We start from the raw sequence: 22422 nt of genomic DNA, 5'->3' as shown, positions 1-22422 counted from the left end.
AAATTCATTACTTTGATAATTATCAACACTATTATGATGCATGATATATTACAAGGGTTGTTTGGAAGTTATTGAGACATTCACAGTAATTCCTTTATCAGTATGACTTTTCCGGTGTATCAATTCACAGATTGTTTATGTTTTGTTGAGTATTGTTCTTATCATGCATGTTATTTACACTATTAATAACAAGAGGCCCAGGGGCCTTATAGGTCACCTGAGTATCATGTAACAACCTTCCAATGTTTGCATTAGGTTTGTGTTTAAATATAAGAATTTTACTTTTGGATGGAAGAAACATTGAATAGCTATGTGGTTATGAAGTACATGTGTCATTTTTATGTTCAATCAATAATCCTTTTTAAAAAACCTAGGTCTGAGACATCATAAAGAAAAGGGTTATTTACTCCTTAGATAAAACCAATATAAGAAGATTTTCAAAGAATTTCTACATTTTCACTATATGACCAATAGAGCCCCACCCTAACACAAGAACCCCTGCCCCAGGGGCCATGAATTTCACAATTTTGGTAGAGGGCTCAACACTCATTATAATTATGCCCACAGTTTGGCTTCTTGATGTCCAGGAGTAAAGAAGAAGATTTTTTAAAATTACACTCATTTTGATGGTTTTTGCCCCACCCCTCAGGCCCCAGGGGGGCAGGGACCACGAATTTCACAATTTTTGTTCCCCTCCACCCACAGATGCTATATGCCAAAATTGGTTGAAATTGGTTCTGGGGTTTCAGAGAAGAAGCTGAAAATGTTCAAATGTTAACGCACGACGCACTACGAACGACAAAAACAGATAGCAATAGGTCACCTGAATGATTCAGGTGACCTAAAAATAAAACAAGAGGCCCATGGGCCACATCGCTCACGTGGACTCATATTTAAAGATTTTCCTTATATATTTGCATGTAAAACTTTGATCCCTATTGTGGCCCCAACCTACTCCCTGGGGCCATGATTTTTACAAAATTGAATCTGCACTATGTCAGGAAGCTTTCCTATAAATTTCCACTTTCTTGGCTCAGTAGTTTTTGAGAAGAAGATTTTTTTTAAAGATTTTCCCTATATATTTGTATGTAAAATTTTGATCCCCTATTGTGGCCCCATCTTAACCCTGGGGGCCATGATTTGAACAAACTTGAATCTGCACTATGTCAGGAAGCTTTCATGAAAATCTCAGCTTTTCTGGCTCAGTGGTTCTTGAGAAGATTTTTAAAGATTTTTACAATATATTTGTATGTAAAAATTTGATCCCCTATTGAGAAGATTTTTAATGACCCCACCCTATTTTTGCATTTTTGTGATTATTTCCCCTTTGAAGGGGACATAACCCTTCATTTGAACAAACTTGAAAGCCCTTCACCCAAGGATGCTTTGGCCAAGTTTGGTTGAAATTGGCCCAGTGGTTCTGGAGAAGAAGTCAAAAATGTTAAAAGTTTAATGACAGACGACTGACAACAGGCGATCAGAAAAGCTCACTTGAGCTAAAAACTCCTTCAATGCTTGTTTTTATCATATGCAGTTATAGGCAATCAAATGATCCTTGATTTTTATTTCAGTAAACTTGGTGGCCAAAAACAATAGAACATATAAAATATTGCGGTGACTGACTGACAAGACACCTGACTAAAGCAATTTTCATAATGTAATGAAAACAGTGATTCTTGATAAAAGCAAAACAAAGTTGTGTTGTATATATGATGTTAAAACATAATAGCGAGCAAAGCTCGTGTCGCGAAGCGATGTGACGAGCTCGCTCCAATAATTACGCAATTGAGTAATGTGATTTGCTCTTCATCAGCTGAAAAATTATGGGGACTACCCATAATGCTTCCGGAAAAATGTCTCAGTCACTGCGGAATACTTCATTGACAACCCCATAGATAAAACAAATAAATAGTTTGGAAAGTACCACAGATGATTTTAAATTACAGACAAGCTTTCCCATACCTTCGTATATTTCGTTGTGGATAATTGCTTGATTTGAAAGAAAAACAATCGCAGTTAATGATGATGTCACAATGCACTGTTTACATCAACCGCGTTATATTTCCCGCTTTAAATAAATTGCCTCAAGTCGTATTGTAAGATGTTATGGGTCTTTGCTCGTCTCAACGGTCACACCGTACACATATTATGAAATATACAGCAAAGACTAGTGGAGTTGACGCTCAAGGCTGCGACACAAAATTTTAGCCCAGTGTAAGCTCTGTCATGACAATTGATGAAAATTGGCATATTTGTACAGCGCTATCTTATCAATAATAAAATGTAAGATTGATTGATTGATTGTATATTGTTTAACGTCTCATTCACATGGAGACGTTTAAAATGTAAGAATATAAGAATATCATAGAACTTGTTAAAGTTTTTATAGAGTAATTGAGGATAAATATGTTGAAGAATGGGCTAAAATTCCAAGTGAAAAAGGCAACTTCCACTCTATGCCAATGATATGTGTCAAACTGTGAGGGATAACACATCGGTGTCACAACAGTACACAAAGGATGGGTTGAAAATTTAAGTATGGAGTGCATTTGCCCCCGTTGGATCCATTAAATTTGATTTTCATCATTTAAAGTGGATTGATTTTGATGGAATTTATTTTGAAAAGGAGTAACTATGTGACAGCATCATATGATGTGATAAAGCTATCATGGGTGTTTTGAGTGAATCAACATGTTGAAATTAATTTACGAAAGCACCATGCTTGAGACATGAAATGTTGCACTGTTGTAGAAGTACAGTACAATTGAATTGTATTTAATTTTAAAAAATTTAATTTTTTTTATTCTCCAAATAAAAATAACATTGCCTCAATAATTTTCAACAACCCTAATACATATATGAACAATATATCCTTACTTTTGATGGCCTGTGGTTTTAACACCACATCATCAGACATCGCCTGGGAGAGGTTGAGTGGGGAGGGGGGCTGCAGGGTCCCTAAGTATCTATGGTAGTCTGTATCATTGTTGTGGGCCCCGACATTCACTGTTGGAAGATTCTCGCCATCCAACAAAGACAGCGAGGCCAAGCTGGAGGTGGAGACTGCAAACAAAATTTCAAAACTTAGCTAGAAAAATGTTTTAAGGGCAGTGGTCAGTCAACTGAATTTACAGTTGATTTCACGTTAGAACTTCTCCAATGTCAACTATGGTGTGTTATTTTCAATAAAGCTATACTTGTCATTAAAACAAAAAAATCACCCTTGGATTTTTAGACTTAACTCTTCTTGACGTACACCTGTTTTAAAATACTTAATGAATAATGTTTATGACTTGCATATTGAAATCTGTTTGAAAATTGTTCATGGCATTGTCAATGCTACATACATGTTTTGCTTTTGAGCTGCTGGAACACATGATATGACAAGATGGGTAAGGGCCACTCAAACTGGTGGTGAATATCCTTTACCGCTCTTACAAAATCCTCTACTTTGGCACCTTTTAATCTGAAAAAGAATGCCAAAAAATCCATCAAATATAGTTCAGTGCTGTGATAATATTGTACATGTATGTGTATTCATTTTAGCATACTGGTACTACTTTGTATGGTTTTATCAATGTACGTGGACAATTTTTTTTTATAAATATGTCTATAAATATATTTTCATTGATATGTAATTTATGTGGACAGCTACTCCCAAGTTCTTCCTTTATAAGCAATCATTGTGCATTGTTGATCACTTGAATTTGCTCAACCACAAAATTAGCAAAAATCGATGTTCAACAAAAACAGTGTCATCATAGATGATACCCTTTAGTAGAAGCATCTTTGTTCATCATGGCTATATTATACAAACAGTTTGTCTGCAAAATGTTCTTGTGTAAAGAAGAATTTTTTCAGGTATTACATGTACATTACTTTTTAAGGTTTAGGCTCTGTCCCTCAGCCCTACAGGGGGACAGGAGTCATGAAATTCACAATACTTGTTTCCCTTTATCCTAATAATGCTAATTTTGATTTTGGCAAACACTGGCCTTGTAGAATTTGAGGAGAAGTTGAAAATGTTCAAATGCTAATGCATGAGTATACTTAGGTGACTTAAAGACTTTATGCATGTAAGTACTTAATTGGGGTGTGAGATTAAGAAATAGCTGACAAACCTCTCTCTCTTTAAAAAGGAAACGAGATGAAAATCATCTGTGTTGGCACTGAAATACCCCATGTCCCGCAGACAATTTGTCTCTAAAAGTTTTCGACAATGTCGGCAGAGAATCATGTCTATGTACATTTGATCAGGAGCTCCCTCCTCCTTTGGTTTAGGTAAGGGTCTGTCATCAAGATAAATGGTTTATTTTGTCACTCACAAAGAACCATTATTTTTCACAATCAATATAGACATGAATTGCACATTACGACTAGCTTGCAGAAAATTACATGTATTTTAAAATAATCTCAAATGAAAACGATACAAATCTCAAAACAGCAACTTACTTTTTGACACTAAATATGTTATCAGAGAATGTATGTTTCAGTTTGGGTTTGCTCCCCTTTGGCACATTTTCAGAGTAGTCTGCCCCTGTCATACTGGAGCTACGCATTCTGCTGACATTGATGACGTTACTGACATTACTAAAGCTGAATCCGTCGGCCTCATTGGGTAAGATAGGAGGACTAGGGACACCAGAGTGGTAGGATTTGGAGGACGAGGTCTTAGTCGAGGCCAGGATGGGGGGTGTGCTTGCTTCTGAGGGATCTGCAATTGATACAGTGGTGTGATATTCTACATACAATGCATATATTCAGAGACAAAATATACTAAAAACTTTCACAATTTCTGTGTGGCAATGTTTAGGTCATGGCTTTGCATTGTCACAATGCTGTTTATTGTAAATATCTTTTATGTTTGATATTTTTGTAATTAGGCATTGTAAAATGCTGTTACGATTTTGTCATGTATTAACTAATGAATGACCATTCTGATTCTACAGTTAAATTTTTGTATTTGTTAAGTAGGATAGCATAAATACTGTTTTGCATTGTTGCAGGATTTGAATATTAGTATGAATTGTGAATCGATGACAGAAATTTTTATTTGATCTATTAAGTGCATGAATCTATATAAACAAGATCAATAATGAATTTAGATTAGATAAGAATTGTTGTATGCTTTCAAATCATTATGAAATACATATATGATATCTTCCTTACTGATATACTGTGCTATAGCAGTGTGTTAAATTCAGTGTAACAATGTATACATGCCTATAGCCTTTAGGAATCTGACAAGATCTCTAGCTAGGTCCCACTTCCCTCTCTCCAGAGACTGGTCAAGTAACAGTGTGGCATGCTATAACAAAACACATCAAATCTTATTTCTCCTTGGTTTTTTCAAGGCAGCAAAAGTTGTCAGACGACAAACTAGCTTGCCAAGTGTGTTCAAGTTTTTGTACAATAAACTAAAACATCTTTTAGTATGGGAACTATTTTCTAAATATGTAAACTATAACTCACAAGCACAAACAATTATTTGGTCGTAGACAAAATTTTCACAAAAACTTAAAATTCTCTAGACATATGTATGATGTAATCTTGGTCACTGCCCATCATCTACGGTCGGACAACTTGGGGGTGGGGGGGTGGGGGGGTGTCTGAAAAGTATTCTAGTTAGAAGTTGCCTTCAAAACACCGATCTGAAACCAGTGTCTCTAAATCATCCCAAGTTATTCAGGATTAGATAAAAATAATTTCCAATGAATATCCTGGATCCAAGGTCAAAGTTAAGCTATTTCAATTATGAAATTTACCCTCCAAATATGAAAGCTATGTCTCAAATATCTTACATTATTAGGGTTTGATCATTTTGACCTCATGTCCATGGACATGTCATTGACGCTGGGAGTATTGCAATATTCAGCTCTTCAGACACTCATACCGGCAAACTAAACAGAGATTCTACTCACAGAGAAATAATAAAAGTGATACAAAATTATTATTAATAAACGTGTTAAACCTGTCGACTGATGATAGGGCGCTCCAGATTCTGTAGGATGATAAGATATGAGGCTGCCGTTTCCAGTTCTTCGTTTACAATACATTGCTGAAAAATACATTAGAGTCAATTATCAGTCAGATTCGGTAAGGGCTGTTCCAGAAATTATATTTTTTTGTGTGGGTGGTATTTTTTCATATTTTATTTGGTCCGTGGTTGGACTGTTAAAAAAATATTTATTATGGGTAGTGGGTAGTTTCTATTGTTTTATTTTGTGCCACGTGGGTGTTGAGTTTTCAGAATATTTTTATTGTCGCTCTTGTCGTGTTGGTTACAAAACGACGGAGGGAAAATTGAAAACCTTCTTTCGAAATGCTGCTTTCGAAATCGGCAATCGGAGGTAACATAGAACTATTTGAGTTGTCGCTCTTTGCAGCGCATAACTTTCCATTACGGCACTCTTCAAATTAGAGGCGCATTTAGAAGGGTCCCTTTGGACGTGATGGCGGCGAACTCTGTTCTGTAGATCATTACAGTTTACAGTGCATCGATTTTGGGAATATTTTGAAACTAATAGGTATTCCGTTTTCTAATGAAAATAGGCAAACCTTTGTTGATTTATACGAGGGTACCGATGCGTTATATTTATCAGTCAGTGTGATGGTGATATAGAGGCCTCCGGGCGTGGGCTCCATTAGAAGACGAACGATTCGTGGAAAAACATATCCATACCCATTTCATAATAATAGTATAGTTTGGACTCCCAATCTTTCCAACATTCCCGCCATAGATGCCTTTGATTGTTGATGTGACATCGTTTCTTCAGAACTACTGTGATACAATGTTGCACAGGCATTACCGCGTCATTGACTAGAATGTTTGTCCCGAAAACCTCGCAAGATTTGTACCGTTTTCATTTTTAAAAATATTTTTATGGCAATGTAGTATACTTCCTTAATAATACACTGACCCTATACTGCACTTGAAATGGCTTAAAGATCTTGTGTATGTTTTCCATGTAATTTTAAGAAACCTTCACAAATAATATGATTTTGTAAGTCTCACCTCAAACAAATCTTTGGGATTTCCAACAACAGAAAATAGGTGGGGCCATAATGCTACCTCAGTCTTTCTCGCACAATGTACAATAGTTTGTAAGAATTCTGGAAACTCTTGTATGAAAGCCACAACTCGGGGTAACAAGGGGTCTACAAATGATGGCATTCTTGTATGTACATTTTCAATACTATAATCACTTCCAGTTCTGTTAATATCTCGTATTTTGTTAAGATTTTTCCCTCAATCTTACCTTCTGAGATTAATAAGCAACATACATGTATAATTTTTGTGAACACTGAATTTGTTTCACTACACTGTACATACTATCATACACAAAATTATTCATGAGTACTTTATTTTTGCATCAAGCCAACCTTGCAAATTTATGCAAAAATTCTTGCAAGTAAAATGTGACTTGCAGCATTTTTTTCAACAAATAAGTCAGATGTTGAAGGCGATATCAATTTCATATTTAGTCCATGTCTATGTGCACATAAATATGAAACAGTAGTCTAGAATTACCAGGAATGGGTTCTTTGGAAGTTGCCTCTGCCTCTAGAACTTCATGAAGTAACAATTCTAGAACATGTGGGAAGTAGGACAACTCTGTACAACATCTGGCCAAATCCAGTGCATTCACTCCCAAACTGAAAATACAAATACTCAATGCATTCTAAATAGATACTTATGATTTATTTTAAAATAAGCTAATACAAAAACAATTACAGGATTTTTTTAAAACAAAAACCATCCACAATAAGGAGACAGGCACAATATAATTTTAAAAAAAACACCTGTATATATGTAATTGTACTTATTCATCCTTTCTGGAGATGTTTTAAATTTTCACTTACTTTCGCCTTAGAAGTTGTCTTAGTATGTGGTGGAGATATATTTGACTCTACAAAGAAATATGTAAATCAATTGATATCTCATATTTTAAATGTGAGTATGAAATGGCCACAATTTTTTCATGTTGTTGGCTTATGGATTTTTTTCTTGAAAAAATCAGGGTTGGTTAATCGAAATAAAATCAAAATTAAAAGAGCAGAAAGCTACAGTAATGCAAAACTTGATCAAGAATTAAACATTACTGCACATCTACCTAAATGAGCTTTGTGATATCAATCAGTATACACATAGATATCACATCTCGCCCTCTGGTAGACATTGAGTCCAACATTTCTCAGAAAAAAGCTCAGTCAATTTTGATTTAGGGAGTATCGATTTTTGTTGGTACGACAGGAAGAAAAAAAAAAAAATTTCCGTTTTATTTTTCTTCAAAAAAAACCGTAAAAAGATATTAGAATGGCAGACCCATAAACCCAAAAAAGACTGTGGCCTAACAGTTAACATAATTCTTACAATGATTGTTGTTTCAATGTCAACAAAGACTGCTATTCTGTCTACAATACTTATATATGTGATGACTCACAGTTCTCTCCAGGATACAGAAAGGAAGGTTCTGGACAGATCTCTTTCCATCCTCACTGTACGGTTTGTAAATCACACCATCACTGGCTGCTCCTAATATCACAGCATCCTCAAACAAAACAGCTGGAATAAAAACAACATCAACATCATCTTATGCTACGGCAGGGTTTTGCAAACTGTGACAAGAGTTCCCTCTTGTAGGTGTTATTGTTCAATTAATAGCAAAGGTGTCCCAATGTGGCTAATACTCCTCTCCCAAAAATATTCCCTTTGAAGTGCAGCTATCAGCTGAAGTCGTGTCATCAATTACTAAGCAGATAACAATCATACATCATGAGATACAGTAGTTTAATCACAGTTTTCACTCACCAAGAGGATATATATCTACCCTGAATGGCAGCATGATGCGTTTTGACATGAAGTTGTGAGTTTTACCCTCATGTCTTGGATATAAAGGTAACCACACCTGAAAATAAACAAAGTTTCCAGTTAGTCTACAACGCATTCTGTGTTATTCTGAATGCCAAAGTGGGGCAGAGTGCACTTAAAGTCATAGAGGAAGACAGTAAAATATAAAATGTTTTACTAAATTGAACTCATAAAAGCAATGCCATGTTTGCAAGTAATATCCTAGATATGATACGTACAAGCAACGAAATAATGTCATATGATATATCCTAGATATGATACGTACAAGCAACGAAATAATGTCATATGATAAGACTTTCATGTGTTTATTTACTCATTACTTACTTGATTTGTGTATCAATTGAATTTGGGTGATGAAACTGCATATGAGAAACTGTGTACACTCATTTATGCAGTGATGGGCATTTGTCCCACTCCCGTGTGTAAACAAATTGTTTCGAACCTTACTATGAACAAGAGTTCTTTAAAGGGAAATAACTCTGACATATTGCAGGTGTACACTGCTGACTTAATGGTCCCTCTACAATAAATCCCTCAGCAGTATCTCACACACACCTTCATTCCCTGAGCTCCACACCCTAACCACAGCGCCTCCATGAGCTGGGTTTTACTCTGATTTGTTCGTGATGTTGACCACATGTTCTCTACATTAGTGGCCACCACAGCTGGCGTTCCAAATGGTTGCTGAAATAAGGCAATGAACTAAATTTCACAAAACTTGTCAATACACATTAGTCTGTGATTTCATCATAGTAAAAAGTTCTTATTTAAAAAATACAATTTTGTACTTACTGATACATTTAACTTTTCAGAACATTAACTGCTTAATTTCCACTGAATCAAATTTCAGCAGATTCACATTTCAATTTTGTAATTCATAATCCAAAAGTAGAGAGTGGGAACTAATTCAAATGTTATAAATTCATTGATTTATTTGATATAAATTTTCCAGAGAAAACATTGAGTCTTAAAAATGTCTATATCAATTTACCAAAAATACTTTGTATGAAATTTTTTGTTTTTTGGCCAATAATTCAACAATATGATCTATAACCCCTTTTTTTAATTCTAAGTTTCATCTTAAATTTTGAGGCAAGACTTTGTAATTTATGTGCAATCTAAAAACTGACAATACTCCTAATATGTTCTTTTAAAATTCCAATCTTTGAAAGATGATTTTTTGCATATTTTAAGTGCAAGAAGGTCATTATTTCCAATCTACTAGCAATTGACTTTTTCATACATGGTTTGTCTTTGAATTTGTTAACCATTTATTCCAGTCTTTATTACTGAGCTATTCCAGGTGTTACCCCTGGTTTACCTTTATTGGTGAGCTATTCCAGATGTGACTTCTACCCTCATTAGTGAGCTATTCCAGATGTTATTTATAAACTTATTAGTGAGCTATTCCAGATGCTATTTATAAACTTATTAGTGAGCTATTCCAGATGTTATTTATAAACTTATTAGTGAGCTATTCCAGATGTTATTTATAAACTTATTAGTGAGCTATTCCAGATGATATTTATGACCTTATTAGTGAGCTATTCCAAATGCTATTTATAAACTTATTAGTGTCAGAGCTATTCCAGATGCTATTTATGAACTTATTAGTGAGCTATTCCAGATGTTATTTATAAACTTATTAGTGAGCTATTCCAGATGCTATTTATGACCTTATTAGTGAGCTATTCCAGATGTTATTCATAAACTTATTAGTGAGCTATTCCAGATGCTATTTATAAACTTATTAGTGAGCTATTCCAGATGTTATTTATTACCTTATTAGTGAGCTATTCCAGATGTTATTTATAAACTTATTAGTGAGCTATTCCAGATGTTATTTATAAACTTATTAGGGAGCTATTCCAGATGTTATTTAAGGACTTATTAGTGAGCTATTCCAGATGCTATTTAAGGACTTATTAGTGAGCTATTCCAGATGTTACTCACAGCTTTGGGCTTGTTTTGCTTTCCCTGGATCTGCGGCCCCGTTTCATCTCTCTGAAACATTAACAACTTTCCTGCAACATTCAGCAACAAACACTCCGAGTCTCTGCTGGGCTGAGTTGATCTATTACCTGTGAAATATTAATTCTTTCTATAAAAGCAACATTCAGATAGCCATGATTTTTAGCATCTGGCTGATTTATGTGAGTGAGAGCTCCTACCAAACTGATCCCCACAAATACTTGACTGATTCATGACAACACCCACCCAATCAATCTGCACTCAATATATACAACTCCAGACAATCTAAACATTCTACTGATTTGAGTGAGTGAGAGCCTCTATTATTTTGATCCTCATAAACATGTACAATTCTACAAAATTTTACCACTTGACCTATTTATCTGTGCAAGAATTCTTACCAAAGTTTTCTGTTCGGAGGGAGGTGAGAGCCAAGCCGGTAACACATACAGGGTGGGGTATATAACTATTGAGGGACACCTCCTGGACTTTGATCAGCTCCATTAGAGGATCTACAGAAAAAAATCACTCTGTCAAACAATACAGGTTAGAGCAATCAGTATTTGACATGACAGCTACAATCAATGTTTCTACATTAACTATACATTCCTACCTCTGTAATGATCACTACTATTTGAATTCACTTTCTATCCTACACTTGTCTTGCAATAACAATGACTTACTGCGATACTCAATTTCTCAACGATTCTCTTACTTTTCTGAGAATTCTTCCTCTCCATGTTGAATAACATGACATGTGAATCAATACAGAAGATGATGAGAATGTCACGGAACGTATTGAGCAGCAGGATCTGAGACGGAACCTTAGTGGTCACAGCAAACGTGTTGTCCAGTTTGGTGTTCTTGGGATAACAACGAATCTGAAACATGAAAAGTCAAATCTTGCCAGTCAATGCAATTATCAGTTTGTCTGCAGGATAAGACAAAGTCTTGCTATGTTTTTGGTGCATTACATGTAACTGACCTCATCCCTTTGTCCAATGATGTTGTAACAAGCCACACAAATGAAGTCCTTCCACCATGTCATTCCTCCTGATACGACCAGATCTTTCTCCTATATGCATTTGCAAAATGGAATTTGAAAATTATTCCTTTTGACTCATTAAAAGAATCATATATTCAATTTTAATTCCAAATCATCATAATAATGATAATAAAAACTTCTGAACTCCTGAATGCTATTTTCTATTTGTCAAATCTAACTTCAGCTAATGACCTGTGTTTCGTTGCCAAAAAGCTTCCATTTCCGTGTGGCGAATGTGTAATGAGCCAGTCCTGTTTTACCTGCTACAGCCACACACTGACCCGATTTGTCAACTGCTGCATACTGAAAAAAGAACAGGATCTACCATTACCTACACTGTCATAATCAACCTGGTCAATAAAAATATGTATAAATACATGTACAACAAACTTCTCATGTAATCCACTTAGAGAACGCCATTATTGTGTAAAAAAAATCTTGTTATTTAACATGAAATTTATTTATTTTACAACAATTAATAAAAACACTCTGATGGCTCAAATGTTGGCTTATGGAGGATCATTAACGTAGAAGGAAAGAAACAGCTGCAGGAATCCCACGCGTTCGAGTGGGCAATCATTGAACCATCTAACCAACAAGAACATCATTCTACAATAATAAACTACTTGTAATACATACTCTGATTGGCCAGTTAGCACCTAGATAGATGTGAGAGATGGGTACAATTTGCCAGATTTTGTTCCCTATGGACATCAGTGATGATTGGTTGTTTTCTTGACTAGCTCCACCCTTAGAGGAGGAGCAACCATCACTGATACTCATATACAGCCTGTCCTCTCCTTGTAAAAATACATGCTCATGATTTGTCTAAAACAAAAGAAACAAAAATATGTGTCAAGTGACATTTTATAGAAAGCAAAGTGTAAAGTTGCTACTGCTTTATGAATATCCACTCATTGGAAGGCAGATTTTGCTTTTTCCAAAGATTCAATTATGAAAATAGCAACAACTAGAACTGTCCAAATGGCACTATTAGATACCCCTGCAGGGCATACTGGATGGTGGGAAATAGTGAATTTGTGCTCATTAAAGAATAAACACATCCTTTAACATGAAGAACTCTTGTTTTCTTGAGTGCAATTAATGTAAATGCAAGACTATATATTCTGCAGTAGAGCATTATTCAGAATATTGAAGATGTGCTTAATGTAACTTCTGAATATCATTTCATGGATAACTATTCAACATACATGAGCCAGTGAACAACACATCTGATCTTTTATTAACAAAATCATATCCACAGACAGACAAATGGACTGGTGAGTTCATTATACCCTCTCCTTAATTAATGCAGTAGTCTCTGTGAGAGAAAGATCATTACAAAATCTAAAAGAAAATGATTAAGTCCATAAAATTGAAAAAGAAACACCTGTAAACTGAAAATATCCATAACTCTCTTGAATGTTAAAGAATCTTAATAAAATTAACAGGTGCACAACTTCAATATATACATAATATATATATATATATTTTGAAACATATCTGTTAATTGGTTTTTAAGATATACTCTGAACAATGACAACACCCCATCAAAATGGAAAAAATATCCATAGCTTCCCTGAATGTTAGAAGATGCAGAACTTCATTATTCAAATATGATATACATAAAATTTTAATCATATCTGTTCATCGGTGTTAAAGATATCCTGTGGACAAACCATGTCTACGGATTGATGGACAGACAGACAAGGTGATTCTAGTATACTCCCTCCGCTAAACTTCGTTTCGGGGGAGGTTTATAAAAAGGTGAATTCCAATAAATTAATAAATATATGCACTAAGGACAATCTAATTATAATCAGATCTTTTCTAACCATTACGCTGGAGAGGGATGTGACAGCACTGCATTTGAGATATGTTATTGACCCCAGTCTCATGAATAATTAAATAAATATTAGACCAATGACAATAGCTTGATAAAGAATCAAGGACCAATCAGGAATCGTTTTACTGAAGAGTATTCGGATGGTAAGTTTACAAACAAGAGGCCCATGGGCCACATCGCTCACCTGAGTCACCTTGGTCCATATCAGAAGACTTTCTATATATATTTGCATGTAAAACCGTAGTCCTTATCATGGCCCCAATCTACCCCTGGAGGCCATAGTTTTCGCAAACTTGAATCTACACTATGTCAGAAATTTTTCTTGTAAATGTGAACTTCTTTGGCCCAATGGTTCACGAGAAGAAGATATTTGAAGATTTTTCCTATATATTTGTATGTAAAACTTTGATCCCCCCTTGTGGCCCCATCCTACCCCCAGGGGCCATGATTTGAACAAACTTGAATCTGCACTATATCAGAAAGCTTTCATGTAAATATCAGCTTTTCTGGCTCAGTGGTTCTTGAGAAGAAGATTTTTTTTAAAAAATTCCTATATATTTGTATGTAAAACTTTGATCCCCTATTGTGGCCCCATCCTACAACAGGGGGCCATGATTTGAACAAACTTAGCTCTGCTCTATGTTAGGAAGCTGTTCATGTGAATATCAGCTTTTCAGACTCAGTGGTTCTTGAGAAGAAGATTCTAAAAGAATGTCCCTATATATTTGTATGAAAAACTTTGATCCCCCCTTGTAGCCCCATCCTACCCCAGGGGCCATGATTTGAACAAACTTGAATCTGCACTATGTCAGAAAGCTTTCATGTAAATATTAGCTTTTCTGGCTTAGTGGTTCTTGAGAAGAAGATTTTTAAAGATTTTTCATATATATTTGTATGTAAAACTTTGATCCCCTATTGTGGCCCCATCTGACCCCCAGGGGCCAGGATTTTAACAATCTAGAATCTGTACTATATATCAGAAAGCTTTCATATAAATCTCAGCTTTTCTGGCTTAGTGGTTCTGGGAAGAAGATTTTTAAAGATTTTTTCTATATATTTGTATGTAAAACTTTGACCCCTATTGTGGCCCCATCCGACCCCCGGGGGCCATGATCTTAGCAATTTATAATCTGCACTATATCAGGAAGCTTTCATATAAATCTCAGCTTTTCTGGTTCAGTGGTTCTTGAGAAGAAGATTTTAAAAGATTATTCCTATAAATTTGTATGTAAAACTTTGATGCCCCCCTTGAGGCCCCATTCAATCCCCGGGGTCCATGATTTTAACGAACTTGAATCTGTACTATACCATGATTTTAACAATTTAGAATCTGCATTATATAAGGAAGCTTTCATATAAATCTCAGCTTTTCTGGCTCAGTGGTTCTTGAGAAGAAGATTTTTAAATATTTTCCCTATATATTTGTATGTAAAATTTTGACCCCCTATTGTGGCCCCATCCGACCCCCGGGGGCCATGATTTTAACAATTTAGAATCTGCATTATATAAGGAAGCTTTCATATAAATCTCAGCTTTTCTGGCTCAGTGGTTCTTGAGAAGAAGATTTTTAAAGATTTTCCCTATATATTTGTATGTAAAACTTTGACCCCCTATTGTGGCCCCATCCGACCCCCGGGGGCCATGATTTTAACAATTTAGAATTTGCATTATATAAGGAAGCTTTCATATAAATCTCAGCTTTTCTGGCTCAGTGGTTCTTGAGAAGAAGATTTTTAAAGATTTTCCCTATATATTTGTATGTAAAATTTTGACCCCCTATTGTGGCCCCATCCGACCCCCGGGGGCCATGATTTTAACAATTTAGAATTTGCATTATATAAGGAAGCTTTCATATAAATCTCAGCTTTTCTGGCTCAGTGGTTCTTGAGAAGAAGATTTTTAAATATTTTCCCTATATATTTGTATGTAAAACTTTGACCCCTATTGTGGCCCCATCCGACCCCCGGGGGCCATGATTTTAACAATTTAGAATCTGCATTATATAAGGAAGCTTTCATATAAATCTCAGCTTTTCTGGCTCAGTGGTTCTTGAGAAGAAGATTTTTTAATGACCCTACCCTATTTTTACCTTTTCTTGATTATCTCCCCTTGGAAGGTGGCCTGGCCCTTTATTTTAACAATTTAGAATTCCCTTTACCTAAGGATGTTTTGTGCCAACTTTGGTTGAAATTGGCCCAGTGGTTGTTGAGAAGAAGTTGAAAATGTGAAAAGTTTACAGACGGACAGACAGACGGACGGACAGACGGACGGACGGACGGACGGACGCCGGAGTACGGGTGATCAGAAAAGCTCACTTGAGCTTTCAGCTCAGGTGAGATAAAAATGGCACCGATCTTTGAAAAGTTAAAAGAATTCCAAATTTCAGTGTTAAAGGAAGAGCAAAGAAAGATCTTATATATTACACTTCTATTATCGTTAAAATATATTTTCTGTGGCGTTCTAACATCACTCACCAACTTCTTTGATTTTTCTCCCGTGTTTCTAGGTAATTATGCACATGATAAATACCAAGTATGTTCCGATATAACAGCAAAACCTTCATGTTAGCAAAAGCCATCAATTAATTGGTCAAGTATGAAAGGTGAAATGACATGACCTCAAAACGCAATGCTGTCAGATCCTTTTTCATTGTAACGGTTAGAAATTTGATTTTAATTAGATTGTACTAAGAAGTGCTTACAAAACTTAAGATATACAGAGGGTTATAACATGATACCCACCATACATGGATTGACAGTAAGAGCACTTTTGACAAACTGTAACTGCATGACATTGGTGACTGTGTGGCTCTCCTCCTCCTCCACCTCCACAAAGCCATTAACCCTGTTCTCCTCCTCACAAACCATCCACAGCTGGTATCCCTCCAAACCCCATTCCTATAACAGGAAGTGGCATGTGTAATTATAGGGAAACACTACTCAACATTTTAAATGTATCCATACGTATATATTTGATAGTAATATACATCAAAAACTTTACCATGGATTTGACAGGTGGTGGGAAAAGCTTTGGACTATCACTAGGATATCTGAAATGAGTATGAAAGATAAATCATTACAATGTATTGGTAGAACACACATGCTGCTGTATAATTATCAGAATTTAAGGCAATTCCTTTAGCATGATTAAGTTGTGAATCTGAATAGCAGAGAATTCTTAGGAGCATTCCACCACAGACGACACAGTGCAATAATCTACTAACAGATCTCCCCCGAGCGAACACAACAGCAGAGCACCAAACACACTCCATAAGGAGAAGCCACCATTTTTCCAGCAGACGGCTACAGCAGTGCCATCTGGTGTCCACTTCATACACTTTACAGCACCTGCTTTCTGGGCAGCATCTGCAAGAGACAAGTAATGACAAATCCAGCATTACCTGCACTGTTCAGTTATTCAACCAACATACTTTATATACTTTATATTGATAACACCAATAGAAACATTCTACTGATACTAGAAATAAGAACAAGGTTTGATTGTGTCTTTCATTGGCCCTAAAAATATACAAAATTCAGGAAGGAACATATAAAACCACTTTCTCCACAATGTGAAAGAATGGTAACTGCCAAGTGCACATCAAATTAAATATCCTGCAAGAAAGCATGCACTTTGAGTCTATAAGGTCATAAATCAAGCAGATTTTCCTTAATTGTTGAAAAACAACCTTGGAACCTGTATTCTAATATGTTTTTTAATCAAAGACTAGTCTTTTGTCAATCTTTATTAATTCATGACTTAATTGACATACAGTTGTACTTCGGTGTCTCGCACACTGAAATCTCGAATACCATGGATATGTTGAAGTGATTCAGAAGTCCCAACCACTTATTCTTTAAGTATTTTACTCTCAATATCTCAAACCCTTGGATATCTCGAAGATTTTTTAATGGTCCCATCGAGTTCGAAATAACAAGGTTTGAATATATCTATGATGTCATAATTAAATGGCAAATGAATACTTTGCTGTAAAATGCACTAGTTTCAACTCATTGTATCTTTAACCTTAAACATCAAAGTTTGAGATTTCTATCACCACCTCTATATTTTTGGGGCCAAAATGCAGTAGTTCATACCTACTTCTTTGTCAGCATATCAATGTATTATCAGGTATTTACTTCTGAATACACAGGATAGTAATTTCCAATGTATTCAAATGAGTAATATAACTGACTGATAAGTGTTTCTTAAAAATATTTTAAAACCATACAAAATGTGTCTGTGAAACACTGGTGCCCCTGAATGGCAGAAAGTAATCATTGTACCCAAAGAAATGGATTTTTTTCACAAAGATTACACATGTGAAATATGAAAGCCCTATCACTAACTATTCAAAAGTTATGGCCAAGGCTAATTTTTTCAAAAGCAGGTCAGACTCCCAGTTCAAGGTCATTTGTTCAAACATTTTTGTATTTAAAAAAATGTCTTGTCAAAAGGGATACACTAATGACATATGAAAATCTTATCACTACTAAACATTCAAAAGTTATGGGCCAGATTAGAGTATTTCAAAAGTAGGTCAAACTTGAAGGTCGAAGTCATGAGGTAAACAATTTTGTTCCCTTAAGAAAGGTCTTGTTAAAAGGAATACATATGTGAAATATGAAAGCCCTACCACTAACCATTCAAAAATAATGGCCCAAGTTTTTCAAAAGTAGGTCACAAGTTCAAACATTTTGTTACTTTAACAAAGGTCTTGTCACAAGAAATACACATGTGAAATACAAAAGCCCTTTCACTAACCATTCAAAAGTTATGACCAAGGTTAAAAGTTTTTTAAAAGTAGGCCAAACTCCAAAGTTAAGGTTACAAGGTCAAACATTTCAGTACCAAAAGAAAGGTTTAGTTACAAGGAATACTCTTTTAAAATTTGAAAGCTCTATCACTAACCATTCAAATCTTATGACCAAGGTTACAGTTTTTCAGAAGTAGGCCAAACTCAAAGGTGAAGGTCAAAAGGCCAAACACTTTGGTACAAAAGAAAGGTTCTGTCACAAAGAATACACTTGTGAAATATGAATGCCCTAACATCATCCATTCCAAAGTTATAGCCATCATGGTAAATGTTTTCGGAGACAAACAGACAGATGGACTAAAACCTCACCATGTTTATTGTTTAGTTTAGGTTAAAATTATGTTTTCAACATTCTTTGATCTTTAGCCATTTCTCCATGAAATGAAAAAATAAACATATGTAAAGTAGAGATTCAATATTTGTCCAGCAATCAGAAAATCTCTTAAAATATTCTAAATCTATATTGAGAATGCTTCCAAATTCTTCACTATAACTCTTTATATTGCAGAGATACAAAAAGAAAAAAAATCAATTGATATCATGGCTCTGCTGTTCTTGAGAACATTTTAAATATTTTTCCTTGATATCCCATGTAAACCTTTAATTCCCATTTGTACCCTCACCCTACTACTAGAGACTATAATTTAGACAAACTTGTTTGATTATTTGTTTTATGTCCCATTGAGAATTTTTAGACAAACTTGAACATTCACAATGTTAAAAAGCTTTCATATAAGTTTTATCTTTTCTGGCACTGTGGTTCTTGAGAGGAAGGTTTTCAAATGACCCCACCCTAATTTTTGCCCTTTCATGATTATCTCCCCTTGGAAGGGGGCATGGCCCTTACTCTAAACCAAGTTTGGTTGAATTGGCCCAGTGGTTCTGGAGATATTGAAATTGTGAAGTTTAAAATGATGACAACAGACAAATTGGATCAGAATAGCTCACTTGAACCATTGGGTCTGGTGATCTAAAAATTATCAAAATTGATAGGACTATGATATTCACAAAATATATCAAAGATTTTGGTGTTTGCTTTGGTAGCTATACCTGGAAAGTCTTTGCTGGAGATTTGTAATTTGTAAGACAATTCAATTGTACCCTCCACTTCATTGATCACATACACAGCACCAATTCCACTGAAAGACAATGGCAAATCAATTGGAATTTTATCTCATAATGAGTTTTACATTGTCCTATCTATGCCAATACCTTGTTTGTGAATGCATTCTTCAAAGAAAGCATTAATGTTAAAAATGCTATTAAATATCAATATTTTCACACAAACAGGGTCTTCAGGACACATGTGATTCATAGCATGGAAATTAAAATTCCTGTTTTTCTTAACACACTGATAAAAAAAAAATTATCCAGAAATCAATAGCCATAAAAATCAATTTCCCCTTGATACACTGCATGCACCTAAAGAAATTATTGCTGGATAAAAATTTTTGCCATAATTATTCAATTTATCAGATAGTTATGGTTTTCACAGTCTGATAAATGAAGGAACACACACTAGATGTTTCCTGTTTCATAGTTAATTAGAGGGATAATGGATTCTTACCTCTTGCATCCAAAGGCCATCAGGCGGTACCGGTGATTGACAGCAACACAGGTGGCATCCATTAGCCCTGTAACCCAGACTCCTTGTGGCACCTAAAATTAATGTTAAAATGTATCACTACCATGGAAATGACATTTAAGAATATCCTGTCTGCTTCATATTGAATTTCATGAAAAATGTCACAATAGGGATGAAGCTTTCATGGTAATTATCCGTAGTGAATCACGTATTTAATATCACATTCATAAAAAAAGCTAATACCAGGCACACATTGAGATTATCTGGTTACATAATTTCTATAAGACAGTATATATTTAGTATACATGTTTTAATATTACTGTTGTACTTCATGTCAATTTCATCCTAATTTCAGGGCACTGTAAATCATACACTAAATGAATAGAAGTTATTTAACAGAATGCATAAGTAATTGTTGTTTTTAAAGAAGAATAAATGCCTTGGCAACTTGGTATTATGGGGGTATATAAACATTACATCATACATATTGTACTTCCAATGAATACAGAATTCCTTGTACACCCATCTTTCACATGTATTAGGTGTAAAAACAACTGTAAACAGTCCACTGGAATTAATGGACTTTCAGAACCCCTTCTCTTTCACATAAACTTGGATGATGACCAATGGTCAATTTGAATAGTTAGGTGATTCAACATTTGAACAGATTCAAACAGAACTACATGTAAATATACTGTCCAATATAATGTCCAACTGAAACAAAATAATTCTCTTTCTGTACCAAGATTAATGTACTACTCAATTCCCTAAGGTTTTATGAAATTTATCAAAAACAAAATTCAATGTCAACTTATTTGAATTAATTCAATAAAGTTTATTATCATAATCAAATTAAAAGTCCTCTTATGTACCCAAAATGTATAGCACAAATACACTGACTGTGAAAGTACACATCATTATTACTGTATGAAATTCATAAAGCCAACCAGTGCACTTACAAAATCTGCCCACAGGGGCTTGTCACATTATCATTACATGAATTATAACACAACTATATTTTATCTCCATGTAATAAACATATACAGGTCCCTGTGATCCCTTGATATGCATGTTCCCTCTGCTATTTCGTTTTGTTCTGCTTTTATTAAGATAGGATCTTGATCCCAATACATTAAGGTTAGGATGATGGCCAGAAATTTCTCTGTCATGAAAATGTGAGACCAAATTAAATTTATCTTTGGTTGCAAAATAAATTTTTCAATCAACTGATTTACTTGGAGCACTGAAATCAAATGTTTGTACCCTTATTGTGGTCCCACCCTGACCTTGGGGCTGATGGTTTGAATAGACTTCAATCTTCATCATATGAGGAAGCTTTCATAGAAGTCTTTGTTTTTCTGGATATTAGAGCATTTCTTGAGAAGATTTTTTTTAAAGGCCTTGTCATAAGTATTATACCTACAAAATATGAAATACCTCCTGCATATAGTTCAAAAGTTATAAAGTTAAACATTTCTGCCACAGATGGATGAGAAAAAACAAGAATGAGCCCAATCTTCAATTCTCGCAATATAATTGAATTATGCTCTATATTTATGATTGCATTAAGAAATTTGGCCATTTATGGCTGTCCTTCATAGTCTTTTTGTGGAGAATCATAGAACAAAAGTTGCCTTAATTTAGATTTCAGGAGCCAGAACCCGAAATAATAGTTCTCTTCCTACATTGTTATATCCACCTTTGTGGAGGGTGGAAGATTAATGGAATACAATATAGTACCCAGTCATTATAGTTCTGTACTTACACTGTTATCCACCTTTGTGGAGGATGGAATGACAAACAGTGCTTTTCCACTAGACAGCACCAGAGTGTATCCACCAATGATAGGACTGTACTCCATCTGTTGGACACAGCCATCTTCTTCTGTCAGTTTAGAAGCTAAAAGAGATTTCTTTTCCATATTTCAAAGGGAAATTCTAAATACATGGTAAGGAGTAAGTAGGTTTAAATGAATGAGTAACTGGTAAGTAGGTTTAAATGAATGAGTAACTGGTAAGTAGGTTTAAATGAATGAGTAACTGGTAAGGTTAGCTCCTGATTGTTGCTGTACCTTTGGTTTGTTGGAAGTCTAAAGAGGAGGGAAATCCTCGTATATGAAATGAGGCTTTTTTGTTCACAGAAGCATTCCATTTGATGCGGTGTAAACAACCATCTTCGGTAGACACCATGATTTCTTCTCTCACACATAAGCAGCTGTAATAAGACACCAGGAGTTATTTTCTTGTACACAACTCCAATTCTATAGTCTGTAGTTATTTTTCATCTA

At 35.0% G+C, this 22422-nt stretch overlaps 1 protein-coding gene across 1 annotated transcript in view; it reads right to left on the bottom strand.

Annotated features, from left to right (window-relative positions):
* The window catches only part of LOC125670346 (guanine nucleotide exchange factor subunit RIC1-like), a 39147-nt gene that overhangs the window by 7543 nt on the left and 9182 nt on the right, over nucleotides 1-22422 (bottom strand). Inside the window, exons 5-29 of the mRNA XM_048905456.2 lie at nucleotides 22207-22349; nucleotides 21901-22034; nucleotides 20118-20209; nucleotides 19601-19689; nucleotides 16958-17099; nucleotides 16735-16783; nucleotides 16476-16631; nucleotides 12528-12716; nucleotides 12081-12191; nucleotides 11829-11918; nucleotides 11559-11724; nucleotides 11245-11355; nucleotides 10826-10953; nucleotides 9428-9556; nucleotides 8813-8909; nucleotides 8445-8566; nucleotides 7864-7910; nucleotides 7532-7656; nucleotides 7016-7158; nucleotides 5972-6058; nucleotides 5224-5308; nucleotides 4453-4714; nucleotides 4122-4289; nucleotides 3348-3466; nucleotides 2878-3063 (exon numbers count right to left, since the gene is read on the bottom strand). Of these exons, the coding sequence (XP_048761413.1) occupies nucleotides 2878-3063; nucleotides 3348-3466; nucleotides 4122-4289; nucleotides 4453-4714; nucleotides 5224-5308; nucleotides 5972-6058; nucleotides 7016-7158; nucleotides 7532-7656; nucleotides 7864-7910; nucleotides 8445-8566; nucleotides 8813-8909; nucleotides 9428-9556; nucleotides 10826-10953; nucleotides 11245-11355; nucleotides 11559-11724; nucleotides 11829-11918; nucleotides 12081-12191; nucleotides 12528-12716; nucleotides 16476-16631; nucleotides 16735-16783; nucleotides 16958-17099; nucleotides 19601-19689; nucleotides 20118-20209; nucleotides 21901-22034; nucleotides 22207-22349 (3170 nt within the window). The remainder of the gene's footprint in view (nucleotides 1-2877; nucleotides 3064-3347; nucleotides 3467-4121; nucleotides 4290-4452; nucleotides 4715-5223; nucleotides 5309-5971; nucleotides 6059-7015; nucleotides 7159-7531; nucleotides 7657-7863; nucleotides 7911-8444; nucleotides 8567-8812; nucleotides 8910-9427; nucleotides 9557-10825; nucleotides 10954-11244; nucleotides 11356-11558; nucleotides 11725-11828; nucleotides 11919-12080; nucleotides 12192-12527; nucleotides 12717-16475; nucleotides 16632-16734; nucleotides 16784-16957; nucleotides 17100-19600; nucleotides 19690-20117; nucleotides 20210-21900; nucleotides 22035-22206; nucleotides 22350-22422) is intronic.

The sequence above is a fragment of the Ostrea edulis genome, chromosome 4 (genome assembly GCF_947568905.1).
Source record: "Ostrea edulis chromosome 4, xbOstEdul1.1, whole genome shotgun sequence".
Lineage (NCBI taxonomy): Eukaryota > Metazoa > Mollusca > Bivalvia > Ostreida > Ostreidae > Ostrea > Ostrea edulis.
Note: the sequence above shows the minus strand (reverse complement) of the source record. Positions and strands in the feature narration are given on the sequence as shown.